The sequence below is a fragment of the Narcine bancroftii genome, chromosome 5 (assembly GCF_036971445.1).
Source record: "Narcine bancroftii isolate sNarBan1 chromosome 5, sNarBan1.hap1, whole genome shotgun sequence".
NCBI lineage: Eukaryota > Metazoa > Chordata > Chondrichthyes > Torpediniformes > Narcinidae > Narcine > Narcine bancroftii.
In genome coordinates this window covers 181,608,709-181,635,472 of record NC_091473.1, presented here as the reverse complement: position 1 = coordinate 181,635,472, position 26,764 = coordinate 181,608,709, and the positions used below count along the sequence as shown (strand labels likewise).

Here is a 26,764-nt window from a genome sequence, read left to right as displayed (position 1 = left end):
CTGATGGTATACTTCTGCCGGCCACTAGGTGGGCTCTTTCACATTTGAAGTTGACGAGACCACCAAGTCCTGTACGGAAGGAGGGTAAGGGTGACAATTCACCCCTTGCTCCTCACCACCCCTCCTCATCGGCCCTCCTGCAGCGCTCCCTCCTTCTCCCCTCCCTCCTATGCACTGTCCTGAGGCCGAAGGCCCCTCTCACCAATTCATTCAGTTCATCCAACTCTCAGTAATAAAGTGCCTTTATTCCCAGAAATCCCTTCACCCTGTGGTAATGCCAGTCTGTCAATGACACAGGGTGGGGAGAGGAAGGGTATGGGGGGGGGGGGGGGAGGAAATAGTAGAGGGGGAGAGAGTAAGTGGGCTAGAAAGGGGACAGGCAAATGAGGAAAGGGGAGATATGGGAGAGGTGGAAAGCAAAAGGAGTGGTGGAAGAGGGAGGAGGGGAGAGGGAGGAGGTGAGGTGAGGGAGGAGGGTCAGGAGCAGGTGGGAGGGACAGGTGGGTGGTAGCAGGGAGGGAGGAGGAGGGTCGGGTGCAGGTTGGAGAGACATAGGTAGGTGATTGAGGGAGGTGGCAGTCAGGACCCCAACGCTGTGGCCTCAGGTCAGAGGGAACCCTTTCCTGGGGTCTCTGCGAGCCGCCTCCTTCCGTCCCAGTTCCTGGCTCCTCTGCACCAAGCAGTTCCATCGCTGGACCCAGGAGCGGACGTTCATCCTGTTCCTCGTCACCCACGGGACCAGATACTGAGCCGGCTGTTCCCACCTGCGAGTGGAAGGGAGCCCAAGAGTCAGTGCAAACCCCAGCAAAAACCTTTTCCCCTCTTCGAGCCCAACCCACCAATCGGGATCTCCCCTTCCACCCCCAACTGTCCCAGATTTCATCGCATCACGATGGGGTTTACAGTCTCAGAGCAAGGAACTGGCCTCCTTCTGTCACCGTTGGACAGGTCGGGGAGATGGGTAGAACGGCCTCTTACACTGGGACAGGCAGAATGACCTCATTCCCACTGCGACAGGCTGAAAAGGATGTCTTCCTGTCACAGTGGGACAGGCCACAGAGATGGACAGAATGCCCTCCTGCTGCTGTGGGACAGGCTGAAGGAGGTGGGCAGAACGTCCTCCTGTCACCATGTAAGAGGCCAAGGAAATGGGCGCAACAGCCTCAAGTGGGACAGGTCAGAGAGGGGCTGAATGCCCTCACACACAATAGTTCAGGGAGGGGGGCTGAAGGGTCCCATGTGATAGTACAGAGGGAGGGGCTGAAGGACTGCAGTCACTCACCAGTCCTGGACCTCCTGCTGGAACCGGTGGGTACGGCCGATGGCCTGGTCACAGAGTCGCAGGTAGTGGCGCAGGGAGGGCACCGAGTCCCGCACCAGGCTCTCGTCCAGGGCACGCAGGCGTGACACGAGGGCTGCGGGGAGACAAGGGGGGGTGGGACAACAAGGAGTCCGTCAGACTGAGGAAGAGGATCAAGAGGAACAGGTGGTGAAGGGGGAGGGAGGGGGTGGTGAGGAGGGGGCGAAGCTGTGAGGAGCGGTGCGGAGGGGAGGGGTGGTGGGGCAGGGCGGAGGGGGTGGAGCAGTGAGATGGGGATGGTATGGAGGGAATGGAGCAGTGCGGAGGGGGCGGTGTGGAGGTGGGAGGGAGTTGTAGTGAGTGTCCCTCACAGACAATGTCCCTGACTGCAGGGGTTGTCTGCGAGGTTCAAAAGCGCGAGGATGGGGTTCGCCTTGTTTACCCTCAGTCTTAGTGGCCAGCAGGCCATGCTGCCGTTGGTGCAGACTCTCTAGAGCCTCTCTCTCTCGGCCCAGCAACACTTGAAGCCTTTCCTTCTCCAACTTCCTCTCTGTTGCCTGATCGATCAGCTGCTCGGGAGCCTGGGGTGGGGGGGAAGAGGAGAGAGAATCAAACCCGTCTGGTTCACAGAATGACTCGGGTCCCAGCAGATCAGAGAGCGGTGGGTGGGAGGGGCACGGAGGGAGATGGTCGGGGTGCAGGTCAGTGGAACGAAGCAGAACGATACTAGCAGGGCCCTTTACTGTGTTGTAGAGTTCGCTGGTTCACTTTGTCGGTCGGGCAGAGTGTGTGGAGTGAGAAATCAAGGCAATTCCTCGGATTGGGTGTCACGAGGAGGCGATGAAGATGTTGAAAAAGAGTCTCTGGCAAGAGTTCCTTCTCCAAGCAACTTCCTTTTCTCCCCACAGATGCTGCTCGACCTGCCAAATTCCTGCAGCCATCTAGTTCGGTGACTACAGCTGCCCGAGACGCTGCAGTATGAAGAGCTCACTTAGACTCACTCTGTCCACCCCCCTCATCATTTTAAACACTGCCATCAAATCACCCCAATAAAGTGCGAACATGTCTAACCTTTCCCTGCAACTCATAAGGACATAAGTACAGGAGTCGGCCATTCAGCCCTGCTCCCCATTCAATGAGATCTGATGATGGGCTCATCTCCACCCACCTGCTTTTTCCCCACATCCCTTCATTCCCCAATGATGTAAAAATCTACCCAACCTGGTCTTAAATCTATTTACTGAGGTCGCCTCCACTGCTTCAATGGGCAGCAAATTCCCCACCCTCTTGGGAAAGCAATTCCTCCTCATTTCCATCCTCAATCTACTCCCCTGGATCTTGAGGTTATGCCCCCTGGTTCTGGTCTCCCCCCCACCCATGGGAACAACTTACCGACCTCTATCTTATCTACGCCTTTCATAATTTTATGTTTGTATTAAGATCCCCTCCCATTTTTCTAAATTCCAGCCAGTCAAGTTCCAAACGACTCAATCTACCCCCATAGGCCGACCCCCTCATCTCTGGAATTGACCTAGTGAACCTCCTCCGCACTGCTTCCAAAGCCGGTGCATCCTTCCCCAGTAACAAGACCAGAAATGCACGCAGTGCTCCAGATGTTCCAGGCCCAGTAACCTCCTGCCCTCTTGCTGCCGTTTCCTGTCTTCCAGTCAGAGAGGAGAGACATCAGCTTCCCACCCTGACAAATTCTGTGCAGTGGTCGGGTGAGGCGTGTACCTTGTACAGGGGGAGTAAAAGCAGCCGCCGGAGATGTCGGAAGAATTGCGGGTCGTTCATCGAGCTGTCCATCCTGTGGATTGACAGAGTGTGCACGGGGACACTCTGGGACCTGAGGAGAGGGGGAAGGTACAGTGGCGTTAGACAGAGCAACAGAGTGTCAGTTAAAAGAGGGAGGGGAGGTGGCGGTCGCACCCAGGGTTGGAGGGGGTGGAAGTGAGGCCCTTCAGTGGGACGGGAGAAAATGAGAGAAGGGTGGAGGGAGAGAGAGTAAAGGGGACAGGGGAAGAGAAGGAAGGGGACACATACACACACACACACACACAGATGGTAGGTACTGCCCCAACGATGAGACTTCCCAGCCCCTGTGCATGTCTGAGACACAGCCCGAGAGCATCGGGCAAAGCAGGAGGAGAAGGCACTTACTGGCGGAGCACCCTGCGATCCAGACAAGGCAGGGAGACTGAGGCAAACAGCTTGGCCTCCTTGCTGATGGAATTGTGCAGCTGTTCCACCAGCGGACGCACCCGGGTCTTGTGTTGCTGAAGGTCATTCTCCATGAACCTAACCATCTACAGCAGGAACAGGGAGATGGAGTGAGCCAAGGCGACTCCGATTCATCCACACCCAGGCAATGACAACATTGGAGCCGAAGGGCTTTCAGGGAAGGTGTTATAATCGGAAGCAGTGATGTGTCTGGGAGCTGACAGTAATGGCATCAGATAATAAGATTCTGGTAGATGATTTGACGTCGGGAGTGTGTGGTGTGATGGTGAGGAGGGAGCTTCACTCTGTGTCTGACCCTGGGAGTGTGTGATGGGACGGTGCGGAGGGAGCTTCACTCTGGGTCTGACCCTGGGAGCGTGTTGGGATGGAATGAAACCCACCTCTGCTCTTGTTGCTATTAAGTGACTCTTGGCTGACGAATTTCCTTTCACCAGTGCTTGGATAAGGTCCTGTTTAACACACTGAGAATAGAACAGTCAGAGCAGAGAATGAGAAGTGGCCACTCGAGCCAACAAGTCGATGCTAAACCGATCCAGAGAGACTCTCACCCCGTACCTGTATACCTCTTAAAATTCAGGGTCCAAACCAGCTTCCTTTGGGAATCCCCTCCCTTCTTCTGTAAACCCAAACAATAGTGAGGTGTTGGATTTTGAAGGACAAACCAAGGTAGGACGAACACGGTGAATGGTCGAGCACTGAGGAGTACGGGAGAACATAGGGACAGATACAGAATTCTCTGAAAGGGGCAACACATGTGGACAGGGTTGTAAAGAGAGGTTTTGGCACATTGGCTTTCATAAATCTTGAGTGTTGGAGTTGGGATGTTATGGTATGAGACATTGGTGAAGCCAAATTTGTGTGCAGTTCTGGTCACTGAACTACAGGAAAGATCTCAATAAAATAGAAAGAGGGCAGAGAAGATTTACTCGGATGTTGCCTGGACTTCTGGAACTGAGTGACAGGGAAAGGTGAAACAGGTTCAGACTTTATTCCCTGGAGAGTAGAAGAATGAGAGGGGATTCGATGGAGATATTTAAAATTATGAGGGGGAGAGACAGAATTAATGTAGATGGGCTTTTTTCACTGAGGTTAGGTGAAATACAAACCTGAATTCACCACTCAACAATCCTCCATTAGCGGTAGAACCGCGAGTCCCCGTGTGGTGGGGAAGGAACATGGTTCTCTGTGCCAAACATGTTGAGTAACTGGGACATGAAGGGAAGTTGGAACTCAGAGCATCTGCTGGTTCTACTTACCACCAATCCCTGGAATTCAAGGATTCGACTGTGCTTCTGCTGCAGGTCTTTGATCTCCTGGTTCCGGGCTTCAATACAGACGTCCATGGCCTCAGACTGATTGAGCAGCTCCTTATGACGCCCTGCACTCTCTCCCACAGCCAGTCGCAGTTCACACAGCTCCCTGTGCCAGAAGAGAGGGGAAAGGGAGAGGTGGACCGCCAAGCGGGTCCTCCTGCATACACCACCCACATCCCACCCCACCCTCATGCTCAGCTCCACAAACCTACCCCACTGTTCGACAGGATCATGCCTAGTCAGCACTGGGCAGTCGACATCTTTGTTATGAGTAAACCCTCTCCCTTCTTCTGTAAGCCCCCCCCCCCTCTGGTCCCCAACACTCCTCCCTGTCTCTGTAAACCCCCTCTGGTCCTCAATACCCACCCCCCTGAATCTGTAACCCCCTCCAGCTCCCTGCACCTTTCCCTATTCCTGTAGCACCCTCCTGTCCCTGACACTCCTGTCTCTGTAACCCCCTCCAGTCCTCTACGCCCCTCCGCCTCTGTAACACCGCCTCCGGTCCTCTATGCCCCTCCCTGTCTCTGTAACCCTCTGGTCCCCGACACTCCTCCCTTTCTTAGTATCCCCCTCTGGTTCCCTACAACCCTCCGCAACTCTAACCCCCTCCGGTTCCCAATACCCTTCCCCATCTCCAACCTTCTCGGTCCCCAACACTCCTCTGTTCTGACCTGGCAGCATTCAGAAGCTCAGGGTTGTGTCCATAGTTCTCCACCAGCAGCAGGTCCAATTCCCTGCCCATCACCTCGAGGCGATAAACCAGCACCCTCTGGCGCCTCATCGCCTTGACCTTGTGCACAGCCCGCAGCTCGCCATCACGCCAGCCCTCCTGCAGAAACAGCTCAGTGTCAGAGAAACTCCCCACCTCCCTCCCCGTTCCAGCAGCACTAATGTGCAGGCTCTGGCCCAATGGCATAAACAGTCCATTTCTGTTCCTGAACCGATCCACCTCCGCAACTTCCATCTTTCCTTTCATTACCCCAGAGTTTATCATGGAAGTTGAACAAGTTGCCTGCCCGAACCCATCCCATTTGTCAACCTTTGAAACAAGAGGGTTTTGGGTGTGAGGTGGGCAAAAATTAAGATTGTTGTGAATTTGCATTATACTGGGTCAGCACAATATTGTGGGCTGCAGGGCCTGTACTGTGCTGGAATGTTCTATGTTATAGGGAAAGGCAGTACAGGTTAGGACCACTTCCTGGAGCGTAGAAGAATGAAGGGAGATTTGATCGAGGTAATTAAAATGATGAGGGGGAGATACAGAGTAAATGTAGGTTGGCTCTTTCCCAGGGGGTTGGTGAGATATAAACCAGAGGACATGGGTTAAGGGTGAAAGGGGAAAGGTTTAGGGGAATTTCTTCCCACAGAGAGCAGTGGGGGTGTGAAACGAGCTGAAGGGGTGAATCCAGTAAAAATTGGATAGGTCCATTCATAGGAGGGGTGTGGAAGACTCTGGACCAGGTGCAGGTCAGTGGGACCAGCCATAGTAATAGTTCACCACAGACTAAATGGGTCAAAGGGCCTGCTGAAGGGTTCAAAGCTCCCAACTGCTGTTCGTTGACTCTGGGCAGTTCCAGTCATCGAGATGTAGGAACGACATACACGGTAAACGGTCGGGCACTGAGGAGTGTGGTAGGACAGAGGGATCTGCGAACACAGATACAAAATTCCCTGAAATTGGCATCACAGGTGGACAGGGTTGTAATCAGAGCTTTTGGCACATTGGCCTTCAAATATCAGAGTATTGAATCCAGGAGTTCAGATATACAGTTGTATAAGATATTTGTGAGGCCAAATTTGGAGAACTGTATGCAATTTTAGTCACCGAACTACAGGAAAGATCTCAATAACATAGAGAGAGGGCAGAGAAAATTTATAAGGATGTTGCCCAGACTTCAGGAACGGAGTTACATGGAAAGGTTAAACAGGTTCGGACTTTATTCCCTGGAGCATAGAAGAATGAGGGGAGATTGGATATTTAAAATGACGAGGGGGAGAGACAGAGTAAATGTAGGTCAGCTTTTCCCACTGAGGGGAGGGGATACAAACCAGAGGACGTTGATTAGGGGTGAAAGGGGAAAAGTTTTCACAGAGAGTGTTGGGAGTGTGCAACAAGCTGAGGTGGTGAATGCGGGCTCGATTTTAACATTTAAGAAGAATTTGGACAGGTACATGGATAGGAGGGGTATGGAGGGATACGGACTGGTTACAGGTCAGTGGGAAGGCAGACGAATTGTTTGGGCCAGACTCGAAGGGCCTGTTTCTGCGCTGTAATGTTCTGTGGTTCCCTATCCATAGGCCCGTGCAAACGGTGTAACTGTTCACCCCTCTCCCAACTCCTTGTCCCACAGACCTCTGTGTGGAGGTTTCCCACTTTAAGTCTCCCCCCCTTAAACCCTCCAGTTTCAGATTCCCCAACCCTGGGGGGGGGAAAGAAAAGTACTGTGACCATCCACCTTCTCCATACCCCTCACTGTTTGATAAACCTCCCTCAGAGCTCCAGGGAGAAAAGGCCCAGACTCTCCTAATAATTCGAGCCCCACTCCAGACCCGACAATGTCCCAGTGAATTTTTCTGGCCCCCATTTCCAGCTCAGTGATGACCTTCCGACAGCCGGCGGACCAGAAACTGCGCGGATATTCCAAGTGCAGGCTCCTGGATAATTGTAACGGAACATCCCAGTTGCTGAATTTAGTGCCCTGACCAGGTGGGATATTGAGAGGTGAGCAAAGAGGGTAATTAATCTCTCCTCTTCCCCCCCCCCCAGGGCAGGGGTATCAGAAACCTGAAGGGCAGCCTTCCCAGAGGGTCATGGTTTATGGCACAGAATGGTGGCAGAGGTAGAAACCAACTTTCAAAAGTCCAACTTTCAAAAGTCAGAGACCATGAGTTGGGGGAACAGTCAGCGAGCGGACTAACACAGAGACGATGGGATGAAGGGCCTGTGGCACACCTACCCAAACACCTAAAGGACAGAGAGCAGATCTACCTCCAACAGCGACTTGATGGAACGCAGAACGGGCAGAGTTTCCGAAACATCCTGCAGGTGAGAACTGGTGTAGGAGAACCTGCAGGGAGAAGAAAGTTTATGGGTTACAGCAGAGGTCCTAACTCCTCCGCACCCTCCCATGACACACTCCCGGGGTCAGACCTAGAGTGAAGCTCCCTCTGCACCCTCCCATCACACACTCCCGGGGTCAGACCTAGAGTGAAGCCCCCTCCGCACCATCTCGTCTCACACTCCCGGGGTCAGACACAGTGAAGCTCCCTCCGCACCCTCCCATCACACACTCCCGGGGCCAGACCTAGAGTGAAGCCCCCTCCGCACCATCTCGTCTCACACTCCCGGGGTCAGACACAGTGAAGCTCCCTCCGCACCCTCCCGTCACACACTCCCGGGGTCAGACCTAGAGTGAAGCCCCCTCCGCACCATCTCGTCTCACACTCCAGGGGTCAGACACAGTGAAGCTCCCTCCGCACCCTCCCGTCACACACTCCCGGGGTCAGACCTAGAGTGAAGCCCCCTCCGCACCATCTCGTCTCACACTCCCGGGGTCAGACACAGTGAAGCTCCCTCCGCACCCTCCCATCACACACTCACGGGGTCAGACCTAGAGTGAAGCCCCCTCCGCACCATCTCGTCTCACACTCCTGGGGTCAGACCTAGAGTGAAGCCCCCTCCGCACCATCTCGTCTCACACTCCCGGGGTCAGACACAGTGAAGCTCCCTCCGCACCCTCCCATCACACACTCCCGGGGTCAGACCTAGAGTGAAGCCCCCTCCGCACCCTCCCATCACACACTCCCGGGGTCAGACCTAGAGTGAAGCTCCCTCCGCACCCTCCCATCACACACTCCCGGGGTCAGACCTAGAGTGAAGCTCCCTCCGCACCCACCCATCACACACTCCCGGGGTCAGACCTAGAGTGAAGCTCCCTCCGCACCCTCCCATCACACACTCCCAGGGTCAGACCTAGAGTGAAGCTCCCTCCGCACCCTCCCATCACACACTCCCAGGGTCAGACCTAGAGTGAAGCTCCCTCCGCACCCTCCCATCACACACTCCCAGGGTCAGATCTAGAGTGAAGCTCCCTCCGCACCCTCCCATCACACACTCCCGGGGTCAGACCTAGAGTGAAGCTCCCTCCGCACCCTCCCATCACACACTCCCGGGGTCAGACCTAGAGTGAAGCCCCCTCCGCACCATCTCGTCTCACACTCCCGGGGTCAGACACAGTGAAGCTCCCTCCGCACCCTCCCGTCACACACTCCCGGGGTCAGACCTAGAGTGAAGCCCCCTCCGCACCGTCTCGTCTCACACTCCCGGGGTCAGACACAGTGAAGCTCCCTCCGCACCCTCCCGTCACACACTCCCGGGGTCAGACCTAGAGTGAAGCCCCCTCCGCACCATCTCGTCTCACACTCCCGGGGTCAGACACAGTGAAGCTCCCTCCGCACCCTCCCGTCACACACTCCCGGGGTCAGACCTAGAGTGAAGCCCCCTCCGCACCATCTCGTCTCACACTCCCGGGGTCAGACACAGTGAAGCTCCCTCCGCACCCTCCCGTCACACACTCCCGGGGTCAGACCTAGAGTGAAGCCCCCTCCGCACCATCTCGTCTCACACTCCCGGGGTCAGACACAGTGAAGCTCCCTCCGCACCCTCCCGTCACACACTCCCGGGGTCAGACCTAGAGTGAAGCCCCCTCCGCACCATCTCGTCTCACACTCCCGGGGTCAGACACAGTGAAGCTCCCTCCGCACCCTCCCGTCACACACTCCCGGGGTCAGACCTAGAGTGAAGCCCCCTCCGCACCATCTCGTCTCACACTCCCGGGGTCAGACACAGTTAAGCTCCCTCCGCACCCTCCCATCACACACTCCCGGGGTCAGACCTAGAGTGAAGCCCCCTCCGCACCATCTCGTCTCACACTCCCGGGGTCAGGCACAGTGAAGCTCCCTCCGCACCCTCCCATCACACACTCCCGGGGTCAGACCTAGAGTGAAGCCCCCTCCGCACCATCTCGTCTCACACTCCCGGGGTCAGACACAGTGAAGCTCCCTCCGCACCCTCCCGTCACACACTCCCGGGGCAGGGGGTGCAACATAGTTTTGACCTACCGGAGTTCCTCCATGTCTTTCACCACGTTAACCTGGGACGAGAGAGCAAGAAGCACCTCTTTGTTTTCAGTGGCCAAGTTCTCCAGAGCTGCAAGGATGTGTTTCGGAGGGTGACAGGTAACAACAGCCTGGCACAGAAGGTAAAACACAGCAGTTGTGGGGATGCCAAGACCTGAGATCAATGTTTGTCCCATACAGCATCTGAAAACCTGGCCCAACATCGACTGATGGAGCTCAATCCAGCAACTATGATCGACGTGGGGCAGGCAAAATGAACGTGGGGAGTGTGGGGGGGGGGGAACAGAGAGACCTCAGGGCACAAGAGTGGGACACACTACCTATGGTGCCAGTGTCCAAGGATTGAGGGACCTCGGGGTACAAGAATGAATGGTGGGGAGTGTGTTGGGTCAGAGGGAATTTGGGGTACGAAGGTGGGACACACATTGTGATGTGAACGGTGGGGAGTATCGACGGACCTTGGGGTATGGGGTAGGGAATGGTGGGATATGTCACTCTCCTTGTTCCCAGATGGAATACGATCTGCTGGTCCTCCAGTTTACATTTGGCCTCCCCCAGAGGCCAATGACAGACATGTCTACACAAGAATGGTTGGGGAGGCAGTGAAAATAGTCGGCTACAGAACGTGTCGGTTCAAACTCGCACGGTAGGCGGGGTGAAGGAGTGAAGGGTTGCCCCAAACAGGCTGCAGGTTTCACTGACGCAGCAGAGCCCACAACAGATTCCCCCAGAACGGAGTGGGTCAGGAGGAAATGCCTCCCTTGAGAGGTACGTGTGCATGGCGCAGGATGGTGAGGACAGGACGAGAAGTCAAAACTGAGGGTGTTGGTACCCAGACCCAGTTGGCTTCATGGGTGGGAGGTGATGTAAGTGTGGCAAAAGAACTGTAGAACACCACTAAATCAGTCTGATCCTCTCTGCTCCACACCAGTATTGTGCCAGAGTGCCAGTGAGACCCCACATTTGGAACCATAGAGAAGGGGGGAGAACTCACCCCCACTTGGTTCAACCACTGTTGATTGAAGGCATCTCTCCTTTCGGAACATCGGGCACTGGTTACAAAGCAAAGTGGTTCAAGCAACAGGGCAAGCACCATCACTGTAACCCCCTTCATTCCCCTACAGCCCTACATCTCCATAACCCCTACCAGTCCCCTACACTCATCCCTGATGTAACCCCCCTCCAGTCCCCTCCACCCCTCTGTCTCAATAACCCCCTCCAGTCCCCTACACCCTTCCCTGTCTTTGTAACCCCCTCCAATCCCCTACACCCCTTCCTGTCTCTGTAACCCCTTCCAGTCCCCTACAACGCTCCCCATCTCTGAAACCCCCTCCCTGTCTCTGTAACACCCTGATCCCTAAACCCCTCCCCGTCTCTGTAACCCCGTTAGGTCTCCGACACCCCTTCCTGTCTCTGTAACCCCCTCCAGTCCCCGACACCCCTCCCTGTCTCTGTAACCTTCTCCTGTCCCCTACACTCCTCCCTGTCTCTGTAACCCTCTCCTGTCCCCTACACTCCTCCCTGTCTCTGTAACCCTCTTTGGTCCCTACACCCCTCCCTGTCCCTGTAACCCCCTCCAATCCCCTACACCACTCCTGTCTATGTCACCCCCTCTGGTCCCTACACCATTCCCACTCCTGTGCCATTTACTCCAAGGCTCCCAAATTTCCAAATCCCACTTCTCCCCCCCACCCCACCACTGCCCCCAGTACCCACAGTTACCAGGAGTCTCTCACCTGCCTGTGCCTTTGGAACTGCTCTGGTCATCATACAACAACTTAAGGTAGGAACTTCGACTGTCACACGCCATCCGTAAACCTTGCTGAGGGTGTGGGTGAGAGTTGTTCGAGTGGAGGGTTTGTTGGGAAGGGTAGGATGGAGAAAGTGATATATGAGGAGAAAGGGAGGGGGTTTGGGGGAGGGAGCAAGAGGGTAGCAGAGGGTGAGAGTGGGAAGAGAGAGAGGGGTGAGAAACGGGAGGGGTGAGAGGGTGGGTAACTTTCAACGATGCTGAGAGACTGAGCGATATCACTGTCTTGGTGGGCACACTAACACCGCGCCCCGCGCTCTGTGACCGCAACACCGCGCCCCGCGCCCTGTGACCGCAACACCGCGCCCTGTACTGTGTTGATGTTACATTACACCCTGCCTTTGTCTATGTCACATTACACTGTGCTGTATCAATGCAACATTACACCCTGCCAACAGAGTACAAAAGCCATGCCCACCCCCATCCCTAATCGTCAGAATGATGCCCATCCCCTGAGCAGGGACAGTTTCTGTGAACAGGCTCCTAAACTAGCCTCTCCCAAGTGAAGCAACACAGCCTTTGCTGCTCCCTGTCCTCCTTAGTCCCTGTGCTGTGCTGGGTCAGAGCGCCTGTTCACTGGCCGCAGTCCCAAACACCCCGTGTGCTCCTGACCTGCCAGTGCAGAGATAAGGCTGGTGGTCTCTCTTTCAGCAGTTAGCCCAACAGTGTTACAGCGCCAACAATCGGGACCAGGCTTCAAATCCAGCGCTGTCCATAAGGAGTTGGTACATTCTCCCCTTCCCCGCCCCTTCCTCCCTCCCTCCTCTCCTCACCCCAGACCTCACCCCGCCGCCCCCAGCGTATTGCGCACAGGACAAGCTGGGTTGTCCACTGAGTAGATGGGGTTGAGTCCGGTCTCCTGGCAGCCGCACTGACTTACCAAGACTTGTGGTTCCGGCCCCGACGCTTGCCAAAGCCTGTATCTCAGCCCATCTTCTGTCTGGAGGAAGCTGACCTCCTGGCAAGCCTTTCTGCCTCGAGGAAATTAAAAATTTTTAGTGATGCAGCCCAGTTACAGGCCCTTTCTACCCATGAGCCTGTGCTGCCCAACTAGCGTACAACCCTCAGTACGCTTTGAACAGTGGGAGGAAACCAGAGCCCCAAGGGTAAACCCAGAGACACAGGGATAAGCTACCAATTCCTTCCAGACAGCGCGGGATTCAATTCCCAGCCTGATCTCTGGTGCTGTAACAGCATTGCTCTAGCCATGCCACCCTAAAGCTCAGTGAGTTTAAAAGGGTCAGCATAACATCGCGGACCTAAGGGCCTGCACTGTGCTGGAAGGTTCTATGTCACGTACATGCTCTGAACTTTGAAAAGACTCGCATGCAAGCCTGGAGGCTTGCACCCCTTCTGCTGGTCTTTGGTTCTGTGCAGGAGGGAGGAAGGGGCAGGGGGAAGGGGAGAATGTACCAACTCCTTATGGACAGCGCTGGATTTGAAGCCTGGTCCCGATCGTTGGCGCTGTAACACTGTTGGGCGAACTGTGCTGAAAGAGAGACCACCAGCCTTATCTCTGCACTGGCAGGTCAGGAGCATACGGCATTTGGGACTGCGGCCAGTGAACAGGTGCTCTGACCCAGCACAGCACAGGGACTTCGGAGGACAGGGAGCAGGGCCGCCAGTGCCACGAAGGATGTTAAATCGCCACATGAGCGGGATGAAGAGAGGAGCAGTTCTATAACTGAGAGGGAGAGAGGAGAGGGGGGGGTGAAGAGAGAAAGAGAGAGAGAGCTAGCTGTGACCCAGACCCCCTCGTGCTGCCCCTCTACCCTTTCCCGGCCCCCCGCCTCACCGATGGATCAGCGCCAGTCCCTGCAGCCGATCTCCAAGCCTCCTGCTGTGCTCCTGCAGCCTTTCCCTCTGTTTGGCAGCTTGCAGACGGAATGCCTGCAGCATGGAGTCCCGCATCTTCAGGTCCTTTAGCCTCTCCCGGGTCTCCGTCAGTGCTTGCTCTGTGGAACACATATTATGATAGATCCACCACACAAAGCCAGCCAGGAGCGTGCCAGTGACACCTCCCTGCAGATAACATACACGGGAGGCCCTTCAGCCCATCTTATTAATGTTCTCCTAGTGGTCCACCTCAGGTCCCTTTCCCCACCTTGGTCCTGAGATCTATCCCTGGACCCATCCAAATGTGTTTCATTCATCATAACCGTCCCCATCTTTCCCATTTCCTCAGGGAGTATGTGATGGGGCAGTGCAGAGGGAGCTTCACTCTGTATCTGACCCTGGGAGGGTGTGATGGGACAGCGTGGAGGGAGCTTCACACTGTGTCTAACTCCAAGAGTGTGTGATGGGACAGTGTGGAGGGAGCTTCATTCGGTGTCTGACCCCGGGAGTGTGTGATGGGACAGTGTGGAGGGAGCTTCACTCTGGGTCTTACCCTGGGAGTGTGTGATGGGATGGTGCGGAGGGAGCTTCACTCTGTGCCTGACCCCAGAAGTGTGTGATGGGATGGTGTGGAGGGAGTTTCACTCTGTGCCTGACCCCAGGAGTGGGTGATGCGATAAAGTGGAAGGTACTTCCAACATCCCTGGTCTAAGATAATGCTCACAATATGACATCTGGTCCCAAGAAGGGAGTTTGGGAATTGCTGAACCCAGTTCAGTGCCTGTCAATTTCTTGTCCTCCATGTCCCAGGGGGTGGGGTACTCACCATCAATCACCAGCTGCTCTGAGTCACGATCATTTTCAAGTTCTTGGATGTCCGCCCTCAGAGAGATCACCAGGTCCATCAACCTCCTCTTCTCCTCCTCTTCAGCAGAAGTATCCTGAGGGTAACAAGAATGAAAAGTTACTCTGGATCACAGGTGCAAAGGCAAATAAGCTCAGGAGGTCAAATTATCTTGGAAGTAAATCATTGATCAATTTAGAAGTCACTAATATGAATGCACGGAGGGTTCTTCACTCTGTGTCTGACCCCGGGAGTGACTGACAGGACGGTGCAGAGGGAGCTTCACTCTGTGTCTGATCTCGCGAGTGTGTGATGGGACGGTGTGGAGGGAACTTCACTCTGTGCCTGACCTCGAGAGCGTGTGATGGGATGGTGCAGAGGACCTTCACTGTGTCTGACCCCAGGAGTGTGTGATGGGATGGTGTGGAGGGAGCTTCATTCTGTGTGTAATCCTGGAAGTGTGTGACAGGACGTTGCGGAGGGTGTTACTCTGGGTCAGACCCTAGGAATGTGGGACTAACTGGGGCTGCCCTTGCCCTGGGAGTAGCTGCTTTGGTTGTTCCACTCACCACTATTGGCTCCATTAAGCGGTACATGTTCAGTTCAACTGGTCAAGGAATTCGGAAGCACATCAGAGAAATTCTTCCTCTATAAACCCCTCCGGTCCCCGACACCCCTCCCTGTTCTGTAACCCCCCTCCGGTCCCCTATACCCCTCCATGTCTCTGTAACCCTCTCCGATTCCCTGCACCCCTTCATGTCTCAGTAACCCCTTCTGGTCCCCTTCCTGTCTCTGTAAACCCCTCCAGTCCCCTTTCTGTCTCTGTAAACCCGTCCGGTCCCCAACACCCCTCCCTATCTCTGTAACCCCCTCCGGTCCCCTACACCCCTCCATGTCTCCGTAACCTTCTCAGGTCCCCTACACCCCTCCATGTCTCCGTAACCTTCTCAGGTCCCCTACACCCCTCCATGTCTCCGTAACCCCCTCTGGTCCCCTTCCTGTCTCTGTAAACCCCTCCGGTCCCCTTCCTGTCTCTGTAACCCCCTCCATTCCCCTACACCCCTCCATGTCTCTGTAACCCCCTCCGGTCCCCTTCCTGTCTCTGTAACCCCCTCCGGTCCCCTTCCTGTCTCTGTAACCCCCTCCGGTCCCCTTCCTGTCTCTGTAACCCCCTCCGGTCCCCTTCCTGTCTCTGTAACCCCCTCCGGTCCCCTTCCTGTCTCTGTAACCCCCTCCGGTCCCCTTCCTGTCTCTGTAACCCCCTCCGGTCCCCTTCCTGTCTCTGTAACCCCCTCCGGTCCCCTTCCTGTCTCTGTAAACCCCTCCGGTCCCCTTCCTGTCTCTGTAAACCCCTCCGGTCCCCTTCCTGTCTCTGTAAACCCCTCCGGTCCCCTTCCTGTCTCTGTAAACCCCTCCGGTCCCCTTCCTGTCTCTGTAAACCCCTCCGGTCCCCTTCCTGTCTCTGTAAACCCCTCCGGTCCCCTTCCTGTCTCTGTAAACCCCTCCGGTCCCCTTCCTGTCTCTGTAAACCCCTCCGGTCCCCTTCCTGTCTCTGTAAACCCCTCCGGTCCCCTTCCTGTCTCTGTAAACCCCTCCGGTCCCCTTCCTGTCTCTGTAAACCCCTCCGGTCCCCTTCCTGTCTCTGTAAACCCCTCCGGTCCCCTTCCTGTCTCTGTAAACCCCTCCGGTCCCCTTCCTGTCTCTGTAAACCCCTCCGGTCCCCTTCCTGTCTCTGTAAACCCCTCCGGTCCCCTTCCTGTCTCTGTAAACCCCTCCGGTCCCCTTCCTGTCTCTGTAAACCCCTCCGGTCCCCTTCCTGTCTCTGTAAACCCCTCCGGTCCCCTTCCTGTCTCTGTAAACCCCTCCGGTCCCTTCCTGTCTCTGTAAACCCCTCCAGTCCCCTTCCTGTCTCTGTAAACCCCTCCAGTCCCCTTCCTGTCTCTGTAAACCCCTCCAGTCCCCTTCCTGTCTCTGTAAACCCCTCCAGTCCCCTACACCCCTCCCTGTCTCTGTAACCCCCTCCTGTCCCTTACATCCTCCATGTCTCTGTAACCCTCTCTGGTCCCCTACACCCCTCCATGTCTCAGTAACCCCCTCTGGTCCCCTTTCTGTCTCCGTAAACCCTCCGGTCCCCTTCCTGTCTCTGTAAACCCCTCCAGTCCCCTCCTTGTCTCTATAACCCCCTCCCCCCAGCAGGGAAGCTGGAGAAGTACAGTGGAAGTGGGAGAAGGGGGTGACTGGAAATTGAAGGTCGATATTGATGCCTGCCCGGATAAAGAAGATTGTTTCTCCAATTTAAAGGTGGCCTCTTCCTAGCAGTGCACGAGGGCACGTGCAGACAATTTTAACATCTGGCTCATGAACTGCACGTGAATTCTTGTACACAGCGCTAGAGCGCAGAACCAAAAGATTTCTGACCATAAGACCCAGGAGCAGAAAGGGGCCATTCAGCCCATCGAGTCTGCCCCACCATTCAGTCACAACCTGATCCATTCTCACACTCAGTCCCACTACCCGGCCTTCTCCCCATAACCTTTGATGCCCTGGCTAATCAATCTCTCCCTCAAATACTCCCAATTACTCGGCCTCCACAAGCGCCCATGGCAACACATTCCACAGATTCACCGCCCTCCGGCTGAAGAAATTCTTCTGCATCTCTGTTCTAAGTGGACACCCTTTCAATCCTGAAGTTGTGCCCTCTTGTCCGGGACTTTCCCACCACAGAGTAACAACCTTTCTACATCGACTCTGTCTGCACCGTTCGACATTTGAAATGTTTCAATGAGATGATTCCCCCCCCACCATTCTCCTAAATTCCAACAGTCAAACATTCTTCATGCGATAACCCTTTCGTTCCCAGAATCATCCATTGATCTTCAAGGTCCCAGATGCAAAGGATACCAATCAAGATTCCCTTTCAAATTCTTCACCTTCCTGCTCAGGGCGAAAAAAAAAATCAGTAAGCTTTACTAAGTTGTAAAGAGCGGGCAATCTCTCTCCCAACAGGTTCAAAAATGCCTTCTGGAAGTCCTCGACCAAATCCTCTGGTCAATAGGGCAGGGAAGCCTAAAGATACTATTTACTATCTGAAACAGAAATGTCATATTATATAAAACTGCCTTTCGACCGAACCAAGGCAGACAAAGATCCACAGTGAGCATTTGCCTGGAACCCCTTTACCGTCAGAGAAAGGGAAACGAAAGAAAGGCCCATCAAAGATATTGAGAGTCCATGGATTCACTCGTACGGACTCCACTTCAATCCATCAGCCGCCCAAGCTCCAGATCCAAACCTCCGCCCTTCTTGCCCTCTTGAACACTGGTCCCCACATGCTGATGTCCTGCAGCCTGCGCCTTGGAGTGTGACCTCTGACCTCGTCACCAACAGCCGGTTTCCTGGGTGGGTCGTTCACTCACTGGTCCGCAGCCTGATTACCATCTTTAGGGCCGTCTCCTCTGCTTTTCCTTCTCACAGTGGGGGTGGGGTGTTCTCCCCATTTCCTGGTGCCATGTGCCAGTCCGCTACTGCCCCGGAGCCTGCAACCCCCCCGCCCAAGGAATACAAGCTCCGCTCCCTTGGAGCCAGACCACATGGTGACAGGATTTTAAATGAAACATCGTTGGCTCCTTGAACAGGCCTTTACGGGGTCGGTCGGGGCAGTTGGACCCTGGAGAGCAGCGCTGCACCAGTGGCAGCCATAAGGCAAACAGCAGAACGATGGGGTCTCTGTGGGCAAATGGCGTGGTAAAAAGTGCTGGAGAAACTCCTGCAGGCGACTTGAGGGTGAAGGACCCACACGACTGCTGGAGACCGGATCACGGGAACCAGGGATCGGAGCCAGGATCCAAGAGGGCTCTGAGGTCAAGAAGGGGCTCCCGTAAGGGCCTTGGTCACGAAAGGGCTTCCTGATTCTGTCGGAGGTTGGGGTCGCCAATGGATCGAATAGGAAATCTGTGCTGCCACGGGAGAGCTGGAGGTGAATCCATGGACACTCGGTGGCTTTGAAGGGACTCTTGCATTTCTTTCCCCTATTGTTAGGGACGCCAGGCAACGATCACGGCAACTCATTGTCTGCCTTACGGCTGGCAGAAGTTGAAGTATGGAAGTTGTGAGGAGGGGGGCAGAGGAGAATGACCAGACGTTGCCTGGATTGGAGAACGTGTCTCGTGAGGCAAGGTTCGCAGAGCTGGGACTTTTCTCTTTGGAACAAAGAAGGATAAGAGGAGACTAACAGAGGTCAACAAGATTACAAAAGGCGTCGACAGGGTGGACAGCCAACACCTTTTTCTCAGAGCAGGAAACCAGAGGACATGTACAAATTGAGGGGAGCAAAGTTTAAGGGAGACGTCAGGTGTAGGTTTTTTTTTAAAACTCCGAGTATTGTGGGGGCCTGGGGGAAGTGGTGAAGGCTGGAACAATAGGAGCATTTAAGAGACTCTGAGGCAGGCAAATAAATTTCAGGGCAGTAAGGTCCTGCTACAGCTGAACAGGGGACTGATGAGGCCACATGGGGAGTGCCCCTGACTCCAGGGAGGATCTACTGGCTTTGGAGGTGTGCAGTGGAGGTTCCCCAGGTCAATTCTGGAGACGAAGAGGGAGCAGGGCAGTGAGGAGGGGGTGGCAAGGAGGGAGGGGGAGGTGAAGAGAGGCGAGGAGGAGGAGGGAGGGGACGGGAAGGGAGAGTGAAGAGGTGAGAACAAGGAGGGAGGGGCAGTGAGGAGGGAGGTGTCAGCGAGGAGGAAGGGAGGCGAGGAGGGAGGGATAGGTGAGGAGGGGCGGCAAGGAAGAAGGGGGCACCAAACAGTGCCTTGTGAATGGGACGGTGATGATAGACCATTGCGGGAAGGCCCTCAAAAAGAATGCCGGCCCTCTAGGATGCCCTTCCTCCTCAACCCAGAGGTGACACTCACTCGCTGGAATGGACGTGCTTCAGGATGTATCTCCAGATACTCCGTCCTTGTCCACTGCAGAGACTACAGGAGAGAAAACATAGGCCGTCACCCCAAGTATTGTTCCCCTTGAACACCATGGGGCAGGAAACCTCCTCTCCCCATTTGCATTGGGGTAAACCCCACCATCCCGTTACTGCAGGGGGGGAAAGGAGCAGGGGGGGGGGGGGAAAGGAGCGGGAGGGGGGGGAAAGGAGCGGGAGGGGGGGGAAGGAGCGGGAGGGGGGGGAAGGAGCGGGAGGGGGGGGAAGGAGCGGGAGGGGGGGGGAAGGAGCGGAGGGGGGGGAAGGAGCGGGAGGGGGGGGGAAGGAGCGGGAGGGGGGGGAAGGAGCGGGAGGGGGGGGGAAGGAGCGGGAGGGGGGGGAAGGAGCGGGAGGGGGGGGGAAGGAGCGGGAGGGGGGGGGAAGGAGCGGGAGGGGGGGGGGGAAGGAGCGGGAGGGGGGGGAAGGAGCGGGAGGGGGGGGGAAGGAGCGGGAGGGGGGGGAAGGAGCGGGAGGGGGGGGAAGGAGCGGGAGGGGGGGAAGGAGCGGGAGGGGGGGAAGGAGCGGGAGGGGGGGGAAGGAGCGGAGGGGGGGAAGGAGCGGGAGGGGGGGGAAAGGAGCGGGAGGGGGGGGGAAAGGAGCGGAGGGGGGGGAAAGGAGCGGGAGGGGGGGGAAAGGAGCGGGAGGGGGGGAAAGGAGCGGGAGGGGGGGGAAAGGAGCGGGAGGGGGGGAAAGGAGCGGGAGGGGGGGGAAGGAGCGGGGGGGGGGAAAGGAGCGGGAGGGGGGGGAAAGGAGCGGGAGGGGGGGGAAAGGAGCGGGAGGGGGGGGAAAGGAGCGGGAGGGGGGGGAAAGGAGCGGGAGGGGGGGGAAAGGAGCGGGAGGGGGGGGAAAGGAGCGGGAGGGGGGGGAAAGGAGCGGGAGGGGGGGGAAAGGAGCGGGAGGGGGGGGAAAGGAGCGGGAGGGGGGGGGAAAGGAGCGGGAGGGGGGGGAAAGGAGCGGGAGGGGGGGGAAAGGAGCGGGAGGGGGGGGAAAGGAGCGGGAGGGGGGGGAAAGGAGCGGGAGGGGGGGAAAGGAGCGGGGAGGGGGGGGAAAGGAGCGGGAGGGGGGGGAAAGGAGCGGGAGGGGGGGGAAAGGAGCGGGAGGGGGGGGAAAGGAGCGGGAGGGGGGGGAAAGGAGCGGAGGGGGGGGAAAGGAGCGGGAGGGGGGGGAAAGGAGCGGGAGGGGGGGAAAGGAGCGGGAGGGGGGGGAAAGGAGCGGGAGGGGGGGGGAAAGGAGCGGGAGGGGGGGGAAAGGAGCGGGAGGGGGGGGAAAGGAGCGGGAGGGGGGGGGAAAGGAGCGGGAGGGGGGGGAAAGGAGCGGGAGGGGGGGGAAAGGAGCGGGAGGGGGGGGAAAGGAGCGGGAGGGGGGGGAAAGGAGCGGGAGGGGGGGAAGGAGCGGGAGGGGGGGAAAGGAGCGGGAGGGGGGGAAAGGAGCGGGAGGGGGGGGAAAGGAGCGGGAGGGGGGGGAAAGGAGCGGGAGGGGGGGGAAGGAGCGGAGGGGGGGGAAGGAGCGGGAGGGGGGGGAAGGAGCGGGAGGGGGGGGAAGGAGCGGGAGGGGGGGAAGGAGCGGGGGGGGGGAAGGAGCGGGGGGGGGAAGGAGCGGGGGGGGAAGGAGCGGGGGGGGGAAGGAGCGGGGGGGGGAAGGAGCGGGGGGGGGAAGGAGCGGGGGGGGGAAGGAGCGGGGGGGGGAAGGAGCGGGGGGGGAAGGAGCGGGGGGGGAAGGAGCGGGGGGGAAGGAGCGGGGGGGGAAGGAGCGGGGGGGGGAAGGAGCGGGGGGGGAAAGGAGCGGGGGGGGAAAGGAGCGGGGGGGGAAAGGAGCGGGGGGGGAAAGGAGCGGGGGGGGGAAAGGAGCGGGGGGGGAAAGGAGCGGGGGGGGGAAAGGAGCGGGGGGGAAAGGAGCGGGGGGGAAAGGAGCGGGGGGGGAAAGGAGCGGGGGGGAAAGGAGCGGGGGGGAAAGGAGCGGGGGGGGAAAGGAGCGGGGGGGGAAAGGAGCGGGAGGGCGGGGAAAGGAGCGGGGGGGGAAAGGAGCGGGGGGGGGAAGGAGCGGGGGGGGAAAGGAGCGGGGGGGGGGGGAAGGAGCGGAGGGGGGGGGAAGGAGCGGGGGGGGAAGGAGCGGGGGGGGGAAAGGAGCGGGGGGGGGGGAAGGAGCGGGGGGGAAAGGAGCGGGAGGGGGGGAAAGGAGCGGGAGGGGGGGAAAGGAGCGGGAGGGGGGGAAAGGAGCGGGAGGGGGGGGAAAGGAGCGGGAGGGGGGGGAAAGGAGCGGGAGGGGGGAAAGGAGCGGGAGGGGGGAAAGGAGCGGGAGGGGGGAAAGGAGCAGGAGGGGGGGGAAAGGAGCGGGAGGGGGGGAAAGGAGCGGGAGGGGGGGGGAAGGAGCGGGAGGGGGGGAAGGAGCGGGAGGGGGGGGAAGGAGCGGGAGGGGGGGGAAGGAGCGGGAGGGGGGGGAAGGAGCGGGAGGGGGGGGAAGGAGCGGAGGGGGGGGGAGGAGGCGGGAGGGGGGGAAGGAGCGGGAGGGGGGGGGAAGGAGCGGGAGGGGGGGGGAAGGAGCGGGAGGGGGGGGAAGGAGCGGGAGGGGGGAAAGGAGCGGGAGGGGGGGAGGAGCGGGAGGAGGAGCGGGAGGAGGAGCGGGAGGGGGGGAAGGAGCGGGAGGGGGGGAAGGAGCGGGAGGGGGGGAAGGAGCGGGAGGGGGGGAAGGAGCGGGAGGGGGGGAAGGAGCGGGAGGGGGGAAGGAGCGGGAGGGGGGAAGGAGCGGGAGGGGGGGAAGGAGCGGGAGGGGGGGAAGGAGCGGGAGGGGGGGAAGGAGCGGGAGGGGGGGAAGGAGCGGGAGGGGGGGGAAGGAGCGGGAGGGGGGGGGAAGGAGCGGGAGGGGGGAAAGGAGCGGGAGGGGGGAAAGGAGCGGGAGGGGGGAAAGGAGCGGGAGGGGGGAAAGGAGCGGGAGGGGGGGAAAGGAGCGGGAGGGGGGAAAGGAGCGGGAGGGGGGGGGAAAGGAGCGGGAGGGGGGGGAAAGGAGCGGGAGGGGGGGGAAAGGAGCGGGAGGGGGGGGAAAGGAGCGGGAGGGGGGGGAAAGGAGCGGGAGGGGGGGGAAAGGAGCGGGAGGGGGGGGAAAGGAGCGGGAGGGGGGGGAAAGGAGCGGGAGGGGGGGGAAAGGAGCGGGAGGGGGGGGGAAAGGAGCGGGAGGGGGGGGAAAGGAGCGGGAGGGGGGGGAAAGGAGCGGGAGGGGGGGGAAAGGAGCGGGAGGGGGGGGAAAGGAGCGGGAGGGGGGGGAAAGGAGCGGGAGGGGGGGGAAAGGAGCGGGAGGGGGGGAAAGGAGCGGGAGGGGGGGGAAAGGAGCGGGAGGGGGGGGAAAGGAGCGGGAGGGGGGGGAAAGGAGCGGGAGGGGGGGGAAAGGAGCGGGAGGGGGGGGGAAAGGAGCGGGAGGGGGGGGAAAGGAGCGGGAGGGGGGGGAAAGGAGCGGGAGGGGGGGGGAAAGGAGCGGGAGGGGGGGGAAAGGAGCGGGAGGGGGGGGGAAAGGAGCGGGAGGGGGGGGGAAAGGAGCGGGAGGGGGGGGGAAAGGAGCGGGAGGGGGGGGGAAAGGAGCGGGAGGGGGGGGAAAGGAGCGGGAGGGGGGGGAAAGGAGCGGGAGGGGGGGGAAAGGAGCGGGAGGGGGGGGAAAGGAGCGGGAGGGGGGGGAAAGGAGCGGGAGGGGGGGGAAAGGAGCGGGAGGGGGGGAAAGGAGCGGGAGGGGGGGAAAGGAGCGGGAGGGGGGGGAAAGGAGCGGGAGGGGGGGGAAAGGAGCGGGAGGGGGGGGAAAGGAGCGGGAGGGGGGGGAAAGGAGCGGGAGGGGGGGAAAGGAGCGGGAGGGGGGGGAAAGGAGCGGGAGGGGGGGGAAGGAGCGGGAGGGGGGGGAAGGAGCGGGAGGGGGGGGAAGGAGCGGGAGGGGGGGGAAGGAGCGGGAGGGGGGGGAAGGAGCGGGAGGGGGGGGGAAGGAGCGGGGGGGGGGGGAAGGAGCGGGGGGGGAAGGAGCGGGGGGGGGAAGGAGCGGGGGGGGGAAGGAGCGGGGGGGGGGAAGGAGCGGGGGGGGGAAGGAGCGGGGGGGGAAGGAGCGGGGGGGGAAGGAGCGGGGGGGAAGGAGCGGGGGGGGAAGGAGCGGGGGGGGAAGGAGCGGGGGGGGAAGGAGCGGGGGGGAAAGGAGCGGGGGGGGAAAGGAGCGGGGGGGGAAAGGAGCGGGGGGGGAAAGGAGCGGGGGGGGAAAGGAGCGGGGGGGGAAAGGAGCGGGGGGGAAAGGAGCGGGGGGGGAAAGGAGCGGGGGGGGAAAGGAGCGGGGGGGGGAAAGGAGCGGGGGGGAAAGGAGCGGGGGGGGAAAGGAGCGGGGGGGGAAAGGAGCGGGGGGGGAAAGGAGCGGGGGGGGAAAGGAGCGGGGGGGGAAAGGAGCGGGGGGGGAAGGAGCGGGGGGGGGGAAGGAGCGGGGGGGGGAAAGGAGCGGGGGGGGAAAGGAGCGGGGGGGGGAAGGAGCGGGGGGGAAAGGAGCGGGAGGGGGGGAAAGGAGCGGGAGGGGGGGGAAAGGAGCGGGAGGGGGGGGAAGGAGCGGGAGGGGGGGGAAGGAGCGGGAGGGGGGGGAAAGGAGCGGGAGGGGGGGGGAAAGGAGCGGGAGGGGGGGGAAAGGAGCGGGAGGGGGGGGAAAGGAGCGGGAGGGGGGGGAAAGGAGCGGGAGGGGGGGAAAGGAGCGGGAGGGGGGGGAAAGGAGCGGGAGGGGGGGGAAAGGAGCGGGAGGGGGGGGAAAGGAGCGGGAGGGGGGGAAAGGAGCGGGAGGGGGGGGAAAGGAGCGGGAGGGGGGGGAAAGGAGCGGGAGGGGGGGGAAAGGAGCGGGAGGGGGGGGAAAGGAGCGGGAGGGGGGGGGAAAGGAGCGGGAGGGGGGGGAAAGGAGCGGGAGGGGGGGGAAAGGAGCGGGAGGGGGGGGAAAGGAGCGGAGGGGGGGGAAAGGAGCGGGAGGGGGGGGGAAAGGAGCGGGAGGGGGGGGAAAGGAGCGGGAGGGGGGGAAAGGAGCGGGAGGGGGGGGAAAGGAGCGGGAGGGGGGGGAAAGGAGCGGGAGGGGGGGGAAAGGAGCGGGAGGGGGGGGAAGGAGCGGGAGGGGGGGGAAGGAGCGGGAGGGGGGGGAAGGAGCGGGGAGGGGGGGGAAGGAGCGGGAGGGGGGGGAAGGAGCGGGGGGGGGGGGGAAGGAGCGGGGGGGGAAGGAGCGGGGGGGGGAAGGAGCGGGGGGGGGAAGGAGCGGGGGGGGGAAGGAGCGGGGGGGGGAAGGAGCGGGGGGGAAGGAGCGGGGGGGGAAGGAGCGGGGGGGGAAGGAGCGGGGGGGGAAGGAGCGGGGGGAAAGGAGCGGGGGGGGAAAGGAGCGGGGGGGGAAAGGAGCGGGGGGGGGAAAGGAGCGGGGGGGAAAGGAGCGGGGGGGAAAGGAGCGGGGGGGGAAAGGAGCGGGGGGGGAAAGGAGCGGGGGGGGAAAGGAGCGGGGGGGGGGGAAGGAGCGGGGGGGGGAAGGAGCGGGGGGGGGAAAGGAGCGGGGGGGGGAAAGGAGCGGGGGGGGGGGAAGGAGCGGGGGGGAAAGGAGCGGGAGGGGGGGAAAGGAGCGGGAGGGGGGGAAAGGAGCGGGAGGGGGGGAAAGGAGCGGGAGGGGGGGAAAGGAGCGGGAGGGGGGGGAAAGGAGCGGGAGGGGGGGAAAGGAGCGGGAGGGGGGAAAGGAGCGGGAGGGGGGAAAGGAGCGGGAGGGGGGAAAGGAGCGGGAGGGGGGGGGAAGGAGCGGGAGGGGGGGGGAAGGAGCGGGAGGGGGGAAAGGAGCGGGAGGGGGGGAAAGGAGCGGGAGGGGGGAAAGGAGCGGGAGGGGGAAAGGAGCGGGAGGGGGGAAAGGAGCGGGGAGGGGGGAAAGGAGCGGGAGGGGGGAAAGGAGCGGGAGGGGGGAAAGGAGCGGGGGGGGGAAAGGAGCGGGAGGGGGGAAAGGAGCGGGAGGGGGGAAAGGAGCGGGAGGGGGGAAAGGAGCGGGAGGGGGGGAAAGGAGCGGGAGGGGGGGAAAGGAGCGGGAGGGGGGAAAGGAGCGGGAGGGGGGAGGAAGGAGTAGTGGGGGGGGAAGGAGTGCCATACTTGCGCAGGGCAGCATCCGGGGGAAGCTCCTGATTAGACAGCCCCATCTTCCGCGCCCAGCTCCGGAGCTCCGCCACTTGCTCCTCCATTCCTGGAAAACACGACCAGAGGGGTCACGATGGCAATGGTGCCTCTCCCTTCCCTTCCCTTCTCTTCCCTTCCCTTCCCACCCCCTCTCATACATCACTCACTCTCCCTCTCTCTGCTTTACTCAGATGACTCTCCCCCTCCCTCACACTCTCCGTAACCTCCCTATTTTGCCTTAATTCTCCTCACTCCCCACCTCTCCCCCTCCATGTCCATTTCCCTCCCTCACTCTATCTCCCGAACTCTCATCTATTTCCCTCTCCCCACCTCACTCACTCCATCCCTATCTCTCTCTCTCTCTCTCTCTCTCTCTCTCTCACACCCTATTTCCGCCCCTCCTCACTTTCCCTCCGTCCCTTTTTCCCGCGTCTCTTCCTCGGCTCCGGACACAATGGCGCCACACGCACGCAGGCCGCTTATTATCATATCCATCGACGAGCGCGCGCTCCCGCCCACAAAGCTGCGCGCGCTGTTCAAATGGCGGGGATTGGTAGAGAGAGAATGGGAGGAGGAGACCAAAGGGGTTTCAGAGACAGGGAGGGTTGGAGGGGGGTCACAGAGGTGCAGGGAGCAAAGAGGGTCACGGAAACTGGGAGGGGTGGTGGTGGGGGCCGGAGGGGGTCACAGAGGGGGGTGGAGGGCGCCACGGAGGGGTGGAGGGGCCGGAGGGCGCCACGGAGGGGTGGAGGGGGCCGGAGGGCGCCACGGAGGGGTGGAGGGGGCCGGAGGGCGCCACGGAGGGGTGGAGGGGGCCACGGAGGAGGTCACAGAGGGGGACCGGAAGGAGTCACAGAGGGGGACCGGAAGGAGTCACAGAGGGGTGTTGAGGGCCAGAGGGTGTCTCAAAGACAGGGAGGGGGGGAGGGGGGGAGGGGTGGAGGGGGTCTCAAAGACAGGGAGGGGTGGAGGGGGTCTCAAAGACAGGGAGGGGTGGAGGGGGTCTCAAAGACAGGGAGGGGTGGAGGGGGTCTCAAAGACAGGGAGGGGTTCTCAAAGACAGGGAGGGGTTCTCAAAGGCAGGGAGGGGGTCTCAAAGGCAGGGAGGGGGTCTCAAAGGCAGGGAGGGGGTCTCAAGGCAGGGAGGGGGTCTCAAGGACAGGGAGGGGGTCTCAAGGACAGGGAGG

General features: G+C 60.2%; 1 protein-coding gene across 1 annotated transcript; it reads right to left on the bottom strand.

The window, feature by feature from the left end:
• Window positions 1-224: 224 nt before the first annotated feature.
• On the bottom strand, window positions 225-25,586 carry haus5 (HAUS augmin-like complex, subunit 5; the record flags this gene model as incomplete). Its single annotated transcript, XM_069942418.1, has 17 exons — window positions 225-764; window positions 1,283-1,415; window positions 1,743-1,881; window positions 3,035-3,146; window positions 3,461-3,606; window positions 3,922-4,002; window positions 4,798-4,960; window positions 5,526-5,683; window positions 7,844-7,922; window positions 9,976-10,103; window positions 10,988-11,045; window positions 11,730-11,815; window positions 12,684-12,774; window positions 13,599-13,758; window positions 14,466-14,580; window positions 19,394-19,456; window positions 25,554-25,586. Coding segments are annotated over 17 exons (1,908 nt in total), but the record flags the coding sequence as incomplete, so codon positions are not given.
• Between the last annotated feature and the right edge of the window lie 1,178 nt (window positions 25,587-26,764).